This window comes from Paramacrobiotus metropolitanus, unplaced genomic scaffold (genome assembly GCF_019649055.1).
Source record: "Paramacrobiotus metropolitanus isolate TYO unplaced genomic scaffold, Prichtersi_v1.0 Parri_scaffold0000005, whole genome shotgun sequence".
Classification (NCBI taxonomy): Eukaryota; Metazoa; Tardigrada; class Eutardigrada; order Parachela; family Macrobiotidae; genus Paramacrobiotus; species Paramacrobiotus metropolitanus.
Genome location: NW_026570225.1, coordinates 2,467,412 through 2,487,353, shown reverse-complemented (window position 1 = coordinate 2,487,353; position 19,942 = coordinate 2,467,412). Strand labels below are relative to the sequence as shown.

At 41.6% G+C, this 19,942-nt stretch overlaps 1 protein-coding gene across 4 annotated transcripts; it reads left to right on the top strand.

Annotated features, from left to right (window-relative positions):
* Positions 1–5,250: 5,250 nt before the first annotated feature.
* On the top strand, positions 5,251–15,670 carry LOC129581211 (uncharacterized). Of its 4 annotated transcripts, none has more exons than XR_008689466.1 (4): positions 5,251–5,489; positions 6,628–6,864; positions 7,144–7,319; positions 15,040–15,663. XR_008689466.1 is itself a non-coding variant. In XM_055472170.1 (4 exons), the coding sequence occupies exons 1-4, from the start codon at positions 6,550–6,552 to the stop codon at positions 15,125–15,127; spliced, it is 498 nt and encodes a 165-aa protein (XP_055328145.1). In that variant the 5' UTR covers positions 6,470–6,549; the 3' UTR covers positions 15,128–15,670. The 4 variants fall into 4 exon arrangements, 2 of the variants coding, with proteins under 2 accessions (XP_055328145.1, XP_055328146.1); XR_008689465.1 differs by lacking the exon at positions 5,251–5,489 and adding an exon at positions 6,470–6,553; XM_055472170.1 differs by lacking the exon at positions 5,251–5,489 and adding an exon at positions 6,470–6,553 and having other exon boundaries at positions 6,628–6,876; positions 7,144–7,300; positions 15,040–15,670.
* The last annotated feature ends 4,272 nt before the right edge of the window (positions 15,671–19,942 follow it).

Sequence of the window (19,942 nt, the reverse complement as noted above, 5' to 3'; positions counted from 1 at the left end):
GATTTTGGACCACCCCCCACCCCTTGTAACACCGCATAACAAAATTTTCGACCCCCTATTTGCATACGTAACAGAGAGCCCGACCACCCCCCTATTAAATTTCAATTAAAATATATTAATTTTTTTCGTTTTTTTATGGGGTGTCGGCCCGCACGTAACAAAAAGTTTTGGACCCCTACCCCATGTAACACGGCGTAACAAAAACCCACGACCACCCCCACCCCTTAGCGTTACGTAATACTTGAATCGCGCCCAACGGTTCGAAAAATTTAAAAAGTAGCAAATAAAACCTACGAACAGAACCTAAGAGAGCTGAAAAAAATTTTAGCATATCTACAGATAAGAAAATCTAAGAACCTAAGAAAACTAAGAAACCTAAGAAAACCTAAGAAACCTAAGAAAACCTTGGAAAACCTAAGAAAATCTAAGAAACCTTAAGAGGACTAAGAAAAGTAGAAAGATCTAAGAAACCTAAGAAAACCAAAGAAAGTAAGTAAAATACGGTTGTCGAAATGTCCCGTTGGCGAAATGTCCGGTTGGCGAAATGGGATGATACCTTTTCTGCCAATGCCAGCTATCTCAGTCAGCACATGCGCGGCCCACGCTCAAGCTCTGACTCTGACTCAGACTCTGACCGCTCAAACTCTGACTCTGACTACTCAAACTCTGACTCTGACTGAATAACCTAAGAATAACTTAAGAAACCCAAGAAACCCAAGAAAACTAAGAAACCTAAGAAACCTAAGAAACCTAAGAAACCTAAGAAACCTAAGAAACCTAAGAAACCTAAGAAACCTAAGAAACCTTAGAAACCTAAGAAACCTAAAAAAACTATCAAGAAACCTAAGAAACCTTCAGAGTCAGAGTCAGACTTTGAGCGGTCAGAGTCAGACTTTGAGTAGTCAGAGTCAGAGTTTGAGTGGTCAGAATCAGAGTCAGAGTCAGAGTTGGAGTCTAGGCCCACATGCGCATCCATCTCGGCTTGAAACCATACACCTGCAATATGTGCAAGCGATGCTTCACGCAGCTTTTCCATCTTCAACAGCATCTCCGCACCCACACCGGCGACAAACCTTACCCTTACCGCTGCTATTTTGCTGGATGCCTTTTCCCAGCTGTCGAATTTGCAATCGCACAGCCGATGTCACGAGACGGATAAACCGTTCCGGTGTTACAGTTGCTTTAAAATGTTCCACGACGAAGCCGGATTACGAGAGCACATCCCAAAGTACAAGGAAAGCAAGCATACGAAAACGCATATTTGCAATTTCTGTAGTTGGTGGGGATGTTGGTCGAAGTCGGGATCGTCGGCGTTTTCGGCATTTAACAGCAATCGATCCAGCATGTTTCCAAACCTCCCCATAATGGCAAATGGAGCATTTAACCTCAGCACAGACTGGGAGATAGATAGTTCCTTACAATACTCGTTCGGACCGGTCATGAATGACAGCTGGGCAGCCGCCGGCTCCAGGGGATGTTTTAGGGAGAATCTCTTGACAGGCACAGCGGGACAAGACACTTTTCGTAATTTCGTTATTCCAGTGGAAATATGTAGTTCGACCAGATCATAACGATGTCGACTGTATTCTTCTGAGTTATACTCGCATGGAAGGAAACAGGTTAACCGGCCGTCCAGCTGCACTATGCTGTTGCTTTAAACCCTTTTTAATTATTCACAATCACTATCCCGCTTACGGTGATCTGCTAGCCGGATGATTATAGCTGTCTGGGGCGCCGTTCGATCGCCTTCGCATCTCCAACGCAACATCTTTTCCAGTTTAATTTCATTATAATATATGTGTTGATCATTCGACTATGCTGCCTAGTAAATTCACTGCCATTAAGTTAAGCAATCAAGCGTTTATTTACTGTGCTCATAATGTGACAATGTACGAGTTTATTGGTTTCTGTTTATACTGATGCGTTGCATGACTCGAATCGAACGTTTTCGGGTACATCACGCACTCAACTGGAGGTTCGTGTGGCAAGGTTTGAAAGGGATAGATACGTATTGGAACAGTTTTTCCGATTCTTCCTGTTTGGTGATTGTGATATGGATGGAGGATGCTGTGATGGAGATTCCCAGATTGCGCAGGCTGAGGAATGAATGTGATGGATGTGTCTTTCCGGTGGAACATGCCTTTGCAAGTTTGGAACTTGACGTCGGATGGCGCTCCTTTTTACGTTCCGGATTACACGGGCTTTTGTTGGGACTGATAATGAAACGCAAGCGCTAAGCAATAATCACTCATTTTCATGCTTCATCCTTACATTAATTTTGTGGCGTTGCTTGATAGTTATAAGTTATAACTTATAACTTACAAGTTTGTTGGTTGACTTAATCCATGTGGCTAAGGATGTGAGTAAACGTTTTTTTTTTCATTAAGCTGCCGTTACAACGGAGTACGTATAAAATTTTATGGTACTAGTAAATAAAGTAATGTATGGTAATGTCTTCGTGCAGCGGGCGGTGTTCCCTTTACAACAAGGGAATATGACAATATTACTTACACATCGCAGTCAATACATAGCAAAATGGAAGAGCGAGTGAAACAACAAGGGGAAAAGATTATCACAAGCTAAATGATGGATCAATAATTAAAGGTTCTAGAAATCTAGGTACCCTATGTGCACAAAAAACAATTGGCCAACTTAAGACGATGGGCGTTCATTTGGCTGCCACTACACTACATGGTGGCTGCGCACACTACTGTACATTGGTGGCACCGATGTTAACGGCTGACCAGTGAGACACGTTCACAATTTCGCCGACACCGGAAACTCAAGCCTCCAGAACATGCTTTTGTATAAAAAGCATGCACATCAACAAGTTAAGAACAAATCTGTAGATCAGTAAACCCACCCCCGATGACCCGCACAAGTATATCTGGCGGTCGAAATTTCGGGTCTAAAACTTTTTCGATATAATTATTTATATTTTCCCTTCAAACTTCCGGTACAGGCATACGGACAATGTAAACACTGCGTATACAGAGTACGTGATGTAGCCTGTACGTGATGTTCGCTGTAATCGATTGTCCTCTCAGTCTCGGGTTGAAAACGAAATCACTCCCAAATCATGTATCAACTCTACATATTTTATTTCAGCTGTGCATAAATAGCTTAGTGTATGGCGAACAAAAGGATTACAATGATAAAGTGCACTGAAACCGGCGATATACGGTAATAGTAATTACTAGTAGACCCCGCGCAAACTGCGCGGAATGAATCAGCGATGGAGAAATCATAAGTTATTGCAAAACTCAAGAAGACATGTATCTGTGCTTTCATAACTTCTAAGAGCGAAATGTGGGATAATTAACCTTCACAGAGAAATACTCGTATCAACTTCGCAGTTACAATGTCTATTTCAAAACACAATCTGTGTAGATATTTTCTCGTCCCGCCGACTGCACTTACAGATTCAGTTAGAATTGTCAAGCCTGAGATAACGTCAAAAATGAAAATTTTTCCCCGTAAACAGATCCTTTTCAGGTTTCAGCTTTGCCGGTAGAACCATTTTTTCCAGATCAACTACCGATAAAATTAGAAGCTTATTAAAAGCTTTGCAGTTTTTTAATTTTTTTATTTCCAAGCATTGTATGCCTTTCAGATATCAGCCTTCCTTTTAATTCAACTTTATAACTTTATTCAGTCAACCACCGGTGGTGCCCTTGTCGATACGTTTATCTGTTATCAATACGAATACATTACGTACAATATTTTTATAATGCTTCGCGTTCAAAACAAAACAGTGTAATTACCACTAAAACACTTTTTAATTTATTTGATAAAGTGACAATGTCAATTAAGATGCTTATAAATCGTTTTCACCGTTACCCAGATTGCCTCGGTTGCTACTCCGCGAGGTCCATCACGCCACAACTCGGCGCGTTTTGACTTTTGCGGACTGCTTTTGTTACAAACTGATAAAATTAGAGTTTCGAATCTCGTAGGAGTTAAACCTCGAGCGGCTTTTCCCATGAAATTAAAGAGTAGCAAATTGCGCAAATTCGGCTGTCACAGGATTTTAGGATTTACAAATTTAGTATTTTTATTCTATTCAGCTCAAACTTACTAAACAATTAAAAAAAACATCGGGAAGAAAAAGTATCTATAAAAATCATTTCTTGCAGTTGTGGTGGAGCTGCTGCATCGTAGCGAAAATGCTGCGAGCACAGTAACTTTTGGACTGATAACCCGCGCTGTGTAGGGCGGATACGAGTACTTTAAAAACTGAGTTTTGGAAATGAGAACCTCGACTGTTCTTAGTGTTCTACAGACTTTCGAAATGAGACTTTCTTGTCAAATCCTGGTTTCCCTCTATAACCGTGCTTTAAAGGTAAAATCTATAAATTCAGGGCTTTTGAATGATACATAGGCCTTAAAACTTCATCCATTGCACCTTTCTAGGTGCTTTCACTGCTTTGTCAAACATTGCCTTGTTCTCCTGGGCAGTGGTGGGGTGATGGTTTTTCAGTGGTGGGTCCTACACTTTTCCCATAGACTTTCCATGTTAGGTTCTTTTAAACTTTTCTTTCAAACCTTACTTTTGTTTTGAAAAAAGACTTGTGATGGCAAATATAGAAACTTAGGGCTATCGAATGATATATAGCCATCGAAGTTTGGTTCAGTGTAGAGTCCTGGCGAACTGTATGGAAATGGAATTCTGAAAGTCTTATTCTTTTAATATATACAGATTCCTTTTACGTCGTCTTTCAGCATGTGCGTCTGGGCCCGCGCTCAAGCTCTGACTCTGACTCTGACTGCTCAAACTCTGACTCTGACTGAATAACCTAAGAATAACCTAAGAAACCTGAGAAAACTAAGAAAGCTAGAAACCTAAGAAACCTAAGAACCTAAGAAACCTAAGAAACAACCTCAGAAACCTGAGAAAACTAAGGAACCTAGAAACTTAAGATACCTAAGAAACCTAAGAAACCCAAGAAACCTAAGAAACCTAAGAAACCTTCAGAACCAGAGTCAGACTTTGAGCGGTCAGAGTCAGACTTTGAGTAGTCAGAGTCAGAGTTTGAGTGGTCAGAATCAGAGTCAGAGTTGGAGTCTGGGCCTATGGCGATGTATAGTCGACTCAGCGACACACGAGTGTTCCGCTGTTGCAGTGCCACTGCCAGTGCCAACTACTGCAATGCAAGCCTGCACCGAACAAACAAAACGCTGTCAGATGGTGATATACGATTTCGTACGTTCCGTCACTTCCGTGCCAGTAGTAGCTTTATTTCAGATTGCACAGTCCAGCTTCCGTATAGTTGATCTTCGGTATGAAAGCTCAAGTTGCGGGTTGATCTACGTCCGCTCGCGACTTTAATTTAATAAGTTGATGTAACCTAGCGGTCCTAGAGTCTGCCTATCTAAAGCTAAAGCAGATTGGTCTGCCTTGAAATTCGCTAAATTCGCTTTAGCTCTTGCGTAAGCAGATGCGTAAAAACTGTCTTCCTTACGCGGATGCTTGCAACTCCGACATATAAGTATGAATGAATATGAATGAATTATTGATAGCGTTCGTTCGCTTACCGGTAGTGTTCGTAAAAAAAACATGCGCAATAAATGAATTCTTGGGTACCGTAAATTTCGATAGGAGTACTGTAATCTACAGTACCATTTTAAGGTGGTTGAACCAAGCGGTTTCGTGAATATAAAACGCTAGAATAAATTTCACCTTGAAAAACTGTGAAAAAAATTAAAAAATTAAAGGCTGTTTGTTAACAATTTACTATGTTTCAGATATTTAATTCTACTAGCCCGGTGCAAGCAAACCGCTTACAATGTAGGACTAAATGGTCGCATAGCCCCATACCCAGCATTCTGTACGCAGGCAGTGCAGTGCACTTGTACGAAACGGATATTTTGAACTCAGTCGTACAGTGCACTGCGCTGCATTCGTTCTGAATGTGGAGATGTTGGGTATGCGACCATTTTGTCCTAAGCTGTATTCGCTACATTTGCATAACTTTGACTGTGAGATGCAAAACCGCTTGCGTCGATCCCAACATTCTGTTAAAAATTAGAAATACACACTGTAATACTCGAAAGAAACAGCTGCAGAAAAAAGGGCTTTTTTCTTGTAGACTGTGTATTCTGTGTTAGACTGTGTATGTCTTGTATATTGTAGACTGTACATTATTATGTATAGAAGTATTGTAGTCCACCGCACGGTTACAGTACGTAATAAAGGTCCACCGCACGGATCTCGTTATGTGAACGAGTGATCGAGCTACCAATGCTGTCCAGTGCGGTTGATTCGTAGTTTTACCATTTTCTCATTTTTCGCACAAAATGTTTAAGCGGATTAAATGCAAACAAATTTCCGGATGGACTCAAGCTAGGCAATTTCCTACTGCCAGTGTGCCATTATTAATTTCTGAACAATCTCGCTCCTAGGCACATAGAAGAATGCGAGCCGAAATGCTGAATCATGATCTTATGAATTGTTTTTCGAAATTATTGGAATTATTTACAGCTTGTGCAGTTGTGCTTACCTTAATAGCGTCAGACGTTTAACTAATACCTACTTTCCTATACCTGTAAATGGGTAAATACATATTGTACTTACTGCTTGATGCCACGATTCGTATTTTATTATTTTTAACAGCAGGGATTTTTCAGGTTACTACATGCGGCATATTACGCGCCAAAAACGAGCAGAAAAGCCGGCAACGATTTCAGCCACTAAAAACAGCGATGTACAGATAATCATTGGGTCCTTGGTTACACGCAGCCGCACCAATTCCCATTTACTACCAGCGGCAGGGGTATTTATTGTGCGCATTGGCCGTTCAGTAGTAGTATACCATTTCGCCGGCATCCGCTGTTGCTCGCAGCTCCTCAGGAATCAACAGCCGCGTGCGTTTGCTTGTAATTATACGCTTCGAAAATTTACACTTTAACCGTTCATTGTGCGTCGAGCAGCTATTATAGTAATTAATTCATGCAATAAATTATGGTGTGATCATGTTTTTTTGCTCACCAACCTGCTACCGTAACCTGATGCATATTAGAAACACTTTTGTAGTACACCATAAGTGTTATAACAGTGTTATTTTATCAAAGTTATTTACTCTCACTCATGATTTGTTGTGTTGTTTATCCCGTGACTTTAAGTACGAGGAAACTGTGTTGTAGTTTGCTTGGGGAATCTGGGATTGACTGGGATAGAAGCATTCACACTTCGAATGCCGACGTCCACCGGCCGACTCAAGTGGCCTGATGTCATAATGTCGTGTGGACGGAGAGTGTTGTGCGAACGATGGACGACCGGCGCTACTAGCTTAAAAAGAGTGTAAGACCTGTCCTTGCGCGTAAGTGCATGATAAAAACACTTTGAACAAAATTGTTACGTTGCTGCGAGGATGTGTAAAACGACTGAAATTATCAATCTATCAGCAAAATATCATTGAATCTGTCCTTAAGGCGCTGAAAGCGGGTTAATGGCATACTTGCTTTAGACTACAAAATTAAAATTACTAAAACTGTTTCTAAATATGTGACAGAAATTAGAAACTTCGTGCAAATCTCCTGTTATTGCACCATCTTTGCATATGTTAACACCAATAACACGTACCCGGTACCGAGGAATTATTCAATACGTGTATTGTACTTAGTACTTACCTGCACAGCACACTCGGTAGCGCTCTAGTGGACATAAATCGTGTAATTATATGAATACTGATTATCTGTGGCAGGACTTCGGCCCTGTCCTTTGAGGCAATGGATCTCGGCTTATACTTCACCAATTTTGTTGCTTTAAAGTACATCAAAACTCTCTAGGTGTAGCGGTGGATCCAAGATTGTTGACGTTTTGCCCAAATCATTTGTCTAGGTCCAGTGGTCAATCATAAGCTTGTTACCATGGACGCGATAAGAAATGCACACTGTTCTAACACAACTTGACCCAGAACAGTAGCAATATCTGAGCTGCTACTTAACAATAAGTACGAGTACAATACAAAGTAAAAAATTTATGTAAGTAACTTAACACGTCAGTCATCACTGCGTTAGTCATCATTGGAAGTTATGTACTGTATGTACAAGAAGGCAGTCCGTGTTTCGATTAACTTATGTAAAGTGTATCATAATATTACTAAACATACGTACGGGTTCATTAATATTATGACAGTCTGTAAGCGACCGCAAAGCAACACATCCTTAGAATTACTTATTAATTTTTTAATAGTCATCGGCGAATATTCATCCGTGCTGGGCTTGTTAAAAATCTTAGCTATGCATATGTTCGTTTACTGTATCAGCCAAGTTAAAGTGTTATCCAATGTAATTGCAACACGATCTCACCTTGAAACTTGACGTACAGAGGGTGAGCCACCCACATTGGCACACTGCACAAACTGATTTTTTAAAACTTCCTTTCGTCTACAACAACTTTTTCAAAAACATTACCCGATAGCCTGGGGTATTTTGTACTTGATAAATTTATCTGAGCTTAGTAAAGGATGCCTTTCAAAATCCAGGAAGAAAAACCTGGAGCGGGGTAGTAAAACAGTGCGTTTCAAAACTGGAATGCCTTTCGCAAAACAAATTCCTAAAATTCCCCCTTTACCGATCAGTACATACGAAATGCATTAAAATGTTAAATAATCAATTCTCTTTAAGATAAGTGTAATTCGGTTTTGATCAAAGCCATGGTTGAGTTTTTCTGGACGTCGGCTCCCAAAACTGACCGGAAGTCCAGAAACATCTGCCATTCTCTAACAAATTGTCCGTTCGTCCGGAATTTCATAGAATATCTTCTACAAGCCTGTCTAAATAATTATTTCTTTACATCAAAGCGAAATCGGCATCGCCGGTTTTTTTGCCACGAGTTTCCCACTGCAAAAGCCAGCCGCTTCATTGAAAGTGTAAATCCCCAATTTTTTAATACTTTTGTTTTTTTCCCTCGGGATCCTGAAACAGGTTTTCACACAACATTATACTTTTTCATATAGCCCTTAAAATCTTCTAAAATTAAAAACTGAATGTGACAAAAAAATGCTTGCTTCATTTAATAATCATTTAAAAACAAAAATACAAAGTGAAACGTTTTGTCTGCGTTTTTTTCGCCGGTCGCGGACACTTGTGGTCACTTTATGCCACGTGTGCGCAAAATCTTCATGGAAAATTAGTTGTTTTCCGTTCACAGAGAGCTAAGGGAAAAAACTGCATCAGCGGATTTAACAGGACTCGAGTCCAAAAGTCACAAATAATTTCCTACCAAAAGTGTGCCAATGTGGGTGGCTCACCCTCTGTACCCGAATCGGGAAGGAAAACTCTTTTTTTTTGCTGTGGTTGCTGTTTAATTTCCTAAGCCTTTATAAAACTACCACATTGCTTTCTTCAATTCTAAAAATTCTCAACCGAGGCCGGAGGCCGAGGTTGAGCTTGTAAATACAACTGTTCGCACATGCCGCTTTACCACCTACTCTGTAATCACATAGCATTTCGTATTATCGGAAGCTTAACCAGACTTTGAATACGCACATTAGAGATTCCAAGTTTGAGGACTGTATACCGAGTTGCAGACCATTACAGTAATTCGTAAATACATACTATACGGTGTCCACAACAGTCTGCATACTGTGCCGTAATGCGTGCAATAAGAAAGAATTGGAAAAACGCAGTAAAGCATCCACGTAAATTAACCGGAACATCACTATATGTATACGGTTATACAGTTATTCCAATCTACATATTACATAAGATATCCAACGGAAGTTTTTTTACCATCCTTCTTCGGCAATTATGCGTAGCCCGAGTACGGAGTTATAACGATGGCATTTGATTTCCGGTGTTTTACGGGCGTCTAGTTCGAATTTATCCACCAATTAGGGATGCACACAAAGGTTCATAATTACTCGTAGCCTTTAGGAATATGATTTATGAGTTTTTCTGCTGCGGCGGCATTCGTTCACATATTGAATGTATGATCTATCAATATCTACGCATCTATGAAAAACGTCAATTACCTACCCTCTTTGTTTACGTCCAAGCGTTTCGCGCAGAGTTTGAAATCAAAGTCACGAAAATTAAATGCGCTTCAATTATGACACCGGACGTCGCGACTGGCTATGCAAATCCTGTGGGAACACTGGCAAGGTTTCCATCCAGGCGGCATACAACTGTACATATTTGAGTTTTGCAAGTCGTGACAGATATGTTTCTTTGGTGAGCATGCGAAATCTGATGGTCACCAGCGGAACTTATGAAAACTCCGCTAATTAACTGGCAGTCTGGCATTAAATGCGTTAATCAGACTACCGGCGGCCGCTCTGGTATAAATACCGCGGACGAATTTCAGTGCCAACTGGCATGTAGTTACATGGCGCTGTAGTGTTGAAGCGTTAAAATTAAAGCTTGAGTTTGTTTTGTGATGATATGTATTTAACGGATTGACTCCCAGCAGGTTGGCTGATGGCCACTAGAGTTTTACCCTGAATCAGGGTTCCACAATTCTTTTCCAATTTTAAAAATGACTTTTACAATTTATTTTCCTTGGAAATCTTATGTATTTACAATTTATTAGAGCGCGCGAAAACGAAAGTTTAAGTGCTTGTAAACACATCAGTGTGGTATCATGTACCGGCACACCTTTCTTTTATGGAGGCTTCTGGACGATAAAATTTTTCGAATTTTGATCATTTCGGTATTACAGATAATTAATGAAATGGAGTGTATACAGTTAATATTTGCAATTTTTTGATTTTCGTTGCCATCAAATTTCGGTGCTAGTCCAATGAATTTCTTCAGTTCACATTTATCGTAACTTTTTTTTGAAGGTAATTAAAAAACAATCAGTTCGATTACTTGTTACACTATTTGAATACAAGAAACCGCTTCGGCTTCGCCTTCGCGTTTCTTGTGATCCACGGCCGCTTTGAACAAATCATTGCATTTACAGTAATTCGGTAAACTGACTAAATTCACTAAGTAGTTAATTACTAAATTCACTGACTGACTAGTTATTCAATAATTAGTTAATTTCTTAGCAGTTATTGTAAAACTTTTAGGTAAAGAGTCTAGACGCTCGGTCACTCACTCATCTAGGGATTTTATTCCCTGCACAGCGGTGGTAGCTCGGTCACTCACCTACCTAGCGGTTTTGTTTACTGGACAGTGGTGGTAGCTCGGTCACTCACTTACCTAGCAATTTTGTTCACCTAGCGATTTATTGCTCGGTTATCACTCACCAAGCGATTTCATTTTGTTCACTGAACAGTGGTAGTAGCTGGGTCACTCACTACTAGAGCAGGTTTGTTCACTGAGTTTTGTTTCCTTCGAAACCTGGGCTAATTCAAACATGGTTCGGCAATCGGATTTTTTTAGGCATTTGAACATTTGAACCTTTGAACATTTCAATAGCAATCAGGCGGTTAAAATTTAGCATGCCTGCAAAATAACTACAAATTTATTATAGTACATATTTGGTTCTTTAATAAACGTTCTAAGCACTGTAGTAATCTCAAGGTCACCTAGAAAGCTTTACGGAAGCCAGTTTCGCCGGAACCGGCATCGTTGGGACGGGTTTAAATAATTTTTTTAAGAAATAAAATGCATGTGACACAGTTCCTGAACATGCTGAATCTAATGGCGTTTACAGTTTTTTCCGATATGCTATAGTTTTCCCGATCTCGTTGCCTCAGATTTTTATGTAGTTGTATTATAGATCTAGTTCCTTGATAATCAGAATATTCGTTAGTCCACGCAGCAATATGTTGTAAATGGTCTTTCAAGTAGGTCACCTTGAACTCATGTCTGTACCGGTACCGGCATCCGAGCGATTGTCCCGGGACAGACATTTCTGAAAACAAAATGCACGTGTGACCCTTTTGGAACAAGCTGAGTTTAATGGTGATGTCGGTTTTAATGGTGATGTCGGTTTTGTAATTTACATACTTGGCGGTTTTTTGCTAGCCATGTTGCACGGGGCGGCCGATCAAAATACAGATCTATTGTATCTTTCTTGATACTTATATAAAGACCAGTTACGCTCCTTCAGTTACGTAGTGGCCTCGCGAAGTACTGTAATTAACAGTCAAACGAACCTGAATCACCTAATCAATTTCTTATATTCGCCAATATACGCGCAGCGCCGTGCTTACATAACTATACATATATTATCAGTTTTTTTCGGTTGCGTGTCTCGGCTAAACAGTCGCAGAAAATAAATCGATATACCTAAAACAGCATTTATTTGCGAAAGGAGCTTGGCATGTCTGGGAACAACTTATTGATCCCGACGATCACCAGTACTCCGGCTGTCTACCGTTTGCTAACTAGAAGGGTTACTCTGAAAGTCATCGCAGAGAACACTATAAAATTACGTAGAGGTTGCCAATCCGGGGCAGCCGTGTAATTAAATTGTAATATTATCACTTTCTTATGTAAATAAAATATGAGAAAAGGGACATCTCATGCAGCAAATGGAGATGCATTCGTCGTGTCGAAGGTATGTGAGTCGAAAGCGGAGCATCAGTTGCACACCCAAACCCACCCAAACATTCGGCACTACCTTTATCTGCGTGCACTACCTTTTATTTTTAAATACAAAAGGTTGTGCACGGAATGAGTGGTACAAGTATGTAGTGCAAAAGGTTGTGTACGGAGTGGTCACCTTTTGTTTTTATTTCAAGTTTTCCAGTTTGAATAGGGATATTTGTCTTTGTACAGAGAATGTGTGCAGAAGGATTAGAACACAATCTGTATTTGAGAGAAAATGTCGTAAGTACTTACAAAACCTAACCTAAAGTTAGGTAAGTTACAAGGAGACAATTCCAGTCGATCCCATTGTACGTATACGTATGGTAATATAGAATTATTATTATAGATATGGGTAAAATTGAGTATGTATCCGTCGATCAATACTGACTATAGTTTATGAAGGCGAGTCTTCCAAAGCCGCCAAAACCTCTTGTAAAATCGCAATGAAACGTAAAGATCGGTGAAAAAACTATATAAAGGCGCTGATGCCAGTCTCAGTACGCAAGGTTCACGGACATCGCACTGAAACAGTTTGCCGGCATTTGCCACCATTTGAACATTCATTAATCAAAACTCTGCGCATACCACAACCCCACGCCGCTCCAGTTCATGGTTAATGTTCTGATCGGTGTCCGAAATGTCAAAGATAACTAGGAGCCGCGCTCCTTTGGATCAGCTGGGGTGAAAATCGTTACCAGGGGAGGTGAACCGTTGCGATTCCCGCAAACAGCAGCATTGAGCAGATGCTCCAAGTAACCAGTCAGCAGTCGTTGCTTCTCCACGATTCAGTCCATACCAGCTTCGTCGAATATCTGGATTTAATAGAATTATCGTCAGTTGCAGGCATCTGCTTATGCAGTTCCAATATTCGATGTACGTTTTCAGACTGTATTCAACAAAGGCTGATTTTTCAGCCGTTTTAGCCGCTATTTTATGGTATGCCACAATCAAGGTAATTTTTAAAATTTTAGGTTTTCCGGGTTAGGCTTCTTTCGACCCTGCCACCAGTGTCAAAAACAATTATTGAATTATAAGTTAGAAAGTAAAATCCAAAAATATTCAATAACTGTTCAAATGTAAATGTAGAAACCGTGTATACAAGCCAAAATCTGTGACGATTTCCCGTGCACGCAGCCAGCTCCCGTGCGGACTCAAAAAGGTCACCTGTGCACGCAGCCAACGCTTCACCTTCACCTTCACCGATCCCCATTGCACGCACGAAGCGATGCAATGGGGATAAATACTGCTTCAAAATTTCATCATTATGCCCTTTCTTATGCAGGAACAATCCACCTCCCGCACCGGTGCGGGAGGTGGATTGTATACAAGCCAAAATCCGGAATAAAGAAAAGTACTTGAATGTTTTTACAGCACAATGCGTAACATACAATCACTTCATAATGAGCTACAATAGTTGACCTGCAAACTGTATGTAGTGCACAATATAAGTTATGGTTCCGTACTAACGTTTAAGCACCAAATAACACCATTGTTACTGTGTGCGCGTATGTTATTGTATTGTATGTAACGTCTATACGGATACTATATACATAGATAACATATCTTACCATCAGCTGACAAGGGCTGGAAGTGAAACTTGTGACTGTCACGGGAGTATTAGATTGTGGAAAATTAACGTCTGGAAGAAGTTGCAGTCACACGCAGGTGCAGTGTTACGGAACCGGCCCTTGCAACTTACAAGTTAATTGTTTTGACTCTCCCAGTTCTAAACAAGTAATTTGCTTGCGCGATGAGCCGGCAATTTTAGGGTCGCATTTTAGGGTCGCATTTTAGGGTCGCACAAAAGGGCACCCAATACATCCAGGCCTGGTCTGCGGGGTTTCCCGAGATGACCAGACCCTTGATCGTTGGTTGCGTTACTCGGGGAACATTTTCGCGCATTAATTTGTACGCACTTTGAGCCCACGATGGGTCAGTATTGGCGCGGAAAAACGGTTGTGTTGGGGCAAGAAAATGGTCATTCGTAGGTTTTAATAGAACATCAGAATACCGTTCGCCGTCCGGTTTCGACACAGTCTACGCTGCATTGTGCACCCAAAAAATGAATAACAAATAAAATCTGTCAAAAATCATGCCATGAAATTACATGAGAAAGTACACCATTCAACGAACGATTTCGACGTCGCACATACAACATAAACGTACAAAAAATTTTACAAATTCAATTAAAATTACTATGATCAAAACTAAAAGCAGCATGCCTTCACGCTGTGTTTTCGAACGCCATTTTCTAACAATAGGGAACAGAATTTCGAAGATTAAACGAAGTCCAAGTGCTTCCTCTCGATTTCGACTGAGACGCGACGATTTGCTCCAACAACTCCTGTACTAAGTACAGCTGCCAATTTCCAATAGACGGTACAGTAATTGCACAAAAGTAACAGAGAGGCTGACGGATTACTCACCAACTGAAAAGACAGCAATTAGGGGATAACTGAGTTATTTATTTTTCTCATGTAGCCAAGATATACGTAATAGGCTTACCTGTTTAATTTCGTGGTATGACGGACCTTGAATTCGGCGTTTCAGATCACCAAAAGCTGGAGACTGTCCACATCCAGAAGAGCGACAAAGAGACTGGGAAAGTTTTAAGACGGTTTATCTTCGCGATATTTGACGAAAGACATTTGATCGCGGCAGTTCACCGCAAACGAAATCGATGCGATTATTTTTCACATGTTTTCTGGTTTTCTTATGTTTTTTTTGCTTGCTTATGTTTTCCTGCTTTTATGTTAAGGTTTTTTATGTGGTCTTTAATTTTTGTTGTCTGATGTTCACTTAAATGTTATTATGCTTCCTCTTTCATTCAGGTTTCTTAAGTTTTCTTTAATTTTCTTAGAGTTTTCCTCAAAACGGCCTCGCGAAGAAATGTCTAGCGGCGTGCTGTCCTGCCGGCGAAATGCCCCGTGACGATATGTCGCGTGGCGAGATGAATTGCCGCTAAACGTCTACGATCAAATGTCCTTCGACTAATTGTCCTAGGCGAAATGTCGCGGTGCCCTTTATTCAGCTTTACAGGCCTCCGCAAACTTTGAGAAGTACTATCCAGTGCATCCGCACATGTACAGCACATGTCGGCGATCCATGCAAAACACTGTAATGGTCATGGCAGACAAACCCTGCGGCACTCATGCTTCTGGTCAGCACATGCCACATGGCAACATAGATAGAAAACGATTAAACAAGAAACAATTAATTTGGAAAATTATACGCAATAATATACAAAAATCAGGGGGATCAACGGAGCCACCAGCATACCTATTTACAGAAGTGTTTTAGAGTGAAGAAAAAGCCAGGTACAGTTGACAGAGCCACAGTTAAAAATATCTTCCCTGCTATCCATTATTCTATCAAACTACTGCTTTAGTCGCATCCCAAGGTCGTCCTTCCCAGTTTGAGGCAGCTTCTATGCTCAGCCGAGCGCTGGCGCCAATGCGCTTCGCAGCGCGAAGATGGTTCCTGGCACTCGTGTCCTTGAAAGGAAGCCAAGTCGAGCATATACAACGGCATCACGATTCTGTCCCGGTTCCGAATCTTATATAGCCACACTGCTTACTTTTGGCGCCATCGTGTTACTGCTGGGGTGATTCCCAGCTGACCGTACAGCTTCGGCGTTACCCGTATCCTGTCCCGGTGAGGGTCCGCAAGACTACGTGTTGCCGTTTAATCAGCTTCCCCTGCTCGCCCGAAGACTCCGCTGACCAGGCCAACGCATAGTAATCTATTACTTATGTGTGGCTGGACAAAGGCGTGGCAAGGGGTAACTCGCTGGTGGATGCTGACAGTGTATAATCTTCTGGATGTCCTAGTTCATGTTTCGCTTCGCTTTCTGGAACTACTTACCCTACATTTTGGATTTTAATCCAGTTCGACTCCAAGGTATAGTACGTCGCATGCTGCTTGAGTGTCAAATGCTCACCATTTAGAGCCACTACTTCCGCTTCTTTCTGCCACTGCATGCAGAAATCGCGATGCTGCGATGCGGCAATTATGCCGCCATTTAATCGTTCAGTCGCTCGTACCTTCGTTTTTCCGCTTGCGTGCATGATTATGTCATCCGGCCCGCAAATGCCTCAGTTTCACACCTGTTAATGTCCTTCTGCAAAAGGTCGTTCTTGTATAAGGTAACAACACCGGGACCGAGTCTTGTCCCCTGCCGTACACCTGATTCAACCGGTAATCAGTGGGACACGCCCTTGCTGGTGTTCGCTCTTTGCTGGCGGCCAGTTAAGCAGGAAAGAAACCACTTTGAAACAGTGCCTTCAATTCCGGTCTGCCGCAGTTTTGGCATTACAACCTTTCGTGGTGAGTCAAATGCTTTCTTCAGATCGAGGAAGGTTATTGCGGTTATCCTGCCATTATTGCATTACGCGATTCCACGCTTCCGTTACTTTTATTAGTTCGCATGAGTGTTCCTGGCGAAATCCAGACTGGCTACTGGAAGGCACACCGTTGGCGTTCAGGCAGTCCATCAGTTGGATCTGCACACAGCGTTCAACCACCCGTTGACAGATTGCATAACAAGGAAATTGGCCTAAAATCATCTGCGCTCGCTGCGCTTGGAACTGTTGCAAGCGGGCACACATCGGGCTACCGATCACTTCGGCCGTTTTCATTTCGGCCGCGTTCATTTCGGCCAAAGTTTTTCGGCCGCCATTCACCTCGGCCGTTATTCACTTCGGCCGTCATTCAGTTCGGCCGCCGATCACTTCGGCCACAGTACATTTCGGCCGACGCTCTTCATTTTAGTTTGATTCACAAGAAAATGTTACCTGCGATATAAGTTTATCGGTTACTTAAAACCATTGAATCATAAAAGTGGCCGCGTTCATAATTATCATTTTGCACGCACAATTTGTTTTAGCAGTTCTTGTTTAAAAGAAACCTAAGAATCCTAAGAATCCTAAGAATCCTAAGAATCCTAAAGAATCCTAAGAATCCTAAGAATCCTAAGAATCCTAAGAATCCTAAGAATCCTAAGAATCCTAAGAAACCTAAGAAACCTAAGAAACTTAAGAAAACGTCGGAAACTCAAGACACCTATGATGGCCGAAATGTCCCGTGGCCGAAATGAGCGCTGGCCGAATTGAGTGTTAGCCGAAGTGAGCCACGGCCGAAATGAACGTTGGCTGAAGTGAACCTGTACGGCCGAAATGTAACACGGCCGAAGTGATCGGACGCGGCGAGGCGGGCCGAGGGGGTCTCCTTGCTGAATGCCCGCCTGCGATGACACTCTATATTTGCCGTGCATTAATATGGTCGGTGCGCCATAACACTGCGTCACTGCCACACGACACACGTATTTGTTATACGCTGGCAAGTGTTCTGCAGTGGCTTTCATGATATGATTTCGGTCAAGGGAATTAAAGGCATTCTTTACATCCAGCTTAAGGAAAACCTGTGGTTTGTCCGATGTTGTTGCAGTTTCCAAGAAGTAGCGCGCGCCATGGACTGCGGCTTCCACACCCCCCTTGGTGGCAAAGACCAACTGAAAGGGCCGCAATTCGTTGTTCAAATGACCCGACCTAAAAGATACGATGCGGGAGGCCAAACGTCGTAGACTCGTTTCCACTACAATGGGGCGAATCCCGCTGTCCTTCTTCCTGAAAGCGAACAAATTTCCTCCGTGTAGTTTGTCGGCAATTTCCTGGGGTATGGCCCCCTGGAGCATTATGTTCGCAAAGGCGGCTAAGGATTCACACAACTTTTTGGCCAATTCTTGGTTTTTCACTGTGATCAGCTCTTTTAGGTATTGTGCTTTTAGCCTCTTCTCCTGAAAACTATAAAGCAGCAAATTTCGAAAAATCGGCTTTTACAAATAATCACCGGCAGTTCAGCAAGAATGGCAACCGTGCCCGCCCGTGAAGGCACTTTATAGTATAACGGTCACTGGTCAGGTACTTGAAAAACATGTTTGTCCAATCTTTTCTTCTTTTTCAACTTCAGTCATCATGTACTAAATTTTGATGAGAAATGCACAAACAGCAAGTACGGCAACCGAATAATTTTTTATGGAACGCAAATTCCCATCCAGCTGCAGCGGAATTTTCCAAAAAGCTTGTTTATTAGCTGTTGAGACAGTGGTGGGATGGTGGGTTTAGCAGTGATGGATTCTTAGCTTTTCCTAGAGTTTGTATGTTAAAATTTTAGAAAGTTTTCTTTCAAACGTATCTTTTTCTCCACAAACTGATTTAGGATGGCAAATGTACACTTTAAGGGCTATCAAATGATACATAGTCATGGCAGTTTGGTTCAGCGTATCGAGTTGGCGGACGCAACAAAGATTAAGGGTTACGCGATTATGATATTACTAGCTGACCCCCAAATTGCGCGGCATAAATAATGCGATGGACAAATCATGACCCAGTGCAAAAATTAAAAGTCATAACTGCAGGTACATAAGTATAGGACCTACCGATCATGGGTAGGTTTTATGAGCGAAGCGTAGAATTCTGTTATACACTAGAGACCACAGTTTACGATAGAATTCATGGAAACCTGCGTTCGCCTTTAGTCGAGTGCAGAGATGACCAAAGACTGAAATGTACCTATATTTCTCCCCAAAACCGGACAAATTTTCTCATTAGCTTCCGCCCTATTTCTTTATTTCCAGATCAGTCACCATCAGCTAAAATTCGTGCAGTTGGTGCATATAGACTTCATAAGTTATTGTATTTTAGAACTTGTTCTCCCTTCTTGTTTTGTCATTCTGCGATTTTTGAAGCTGCACAACACGTCAACAGTTTACTAACTTCGAATCCCAGTTTTACCGCGAACACCACTGTTGCCCTTTATAATTATCCCAGTTTAACAATCGGCATACTAATGGAGTGACAGCCACCTTTTTTACTACTGATTTGACAACAGAACACAGTCAGACCACTTTCGGCAATCCAAGACGTGAGCATTTCATTGTGTTTCCTTCTCCGCTCTTAGCTTTTTCAAAATCGGGAACTGTGACGTGAATTTCTTGCATGTTTGCTACTCCGCTTTCTATTACGCCATATATTAAATTTAAAAAAATGATTTCGAGTGTTCCAGAAGTCCCTTGTTACTTAATAATGAAGCATTTTCCCTTACTGTTAGCTCGAAGCTCCACTGTGGTGCTTCGCACTAAAATAATATGTATAAGACGGTCTCGATCACCACGTACCAAGCCGAGCGAACAGCTTGTTGTTTTTTCGATGCAAACCTTAGAGATGCCAAGTTGCCCCCTTGCGCTTCTTAAACAGCTTTTTCTATTGGAAAGTGCAAAGCTGCAGATTTCGAAAAATCGGCTTTTACAAATCACCGGCAGTTCAGCAAGAAAGGGAACCGCGCCCGTCCATGAAGGCACTTTACAGCATAACTGCGCAAAACCACCACCCGGGCACCACGGAAGTCACTTACTTAAAAACAGACTTGAGAATCGTCCCACGGTCCCAGTTCATTT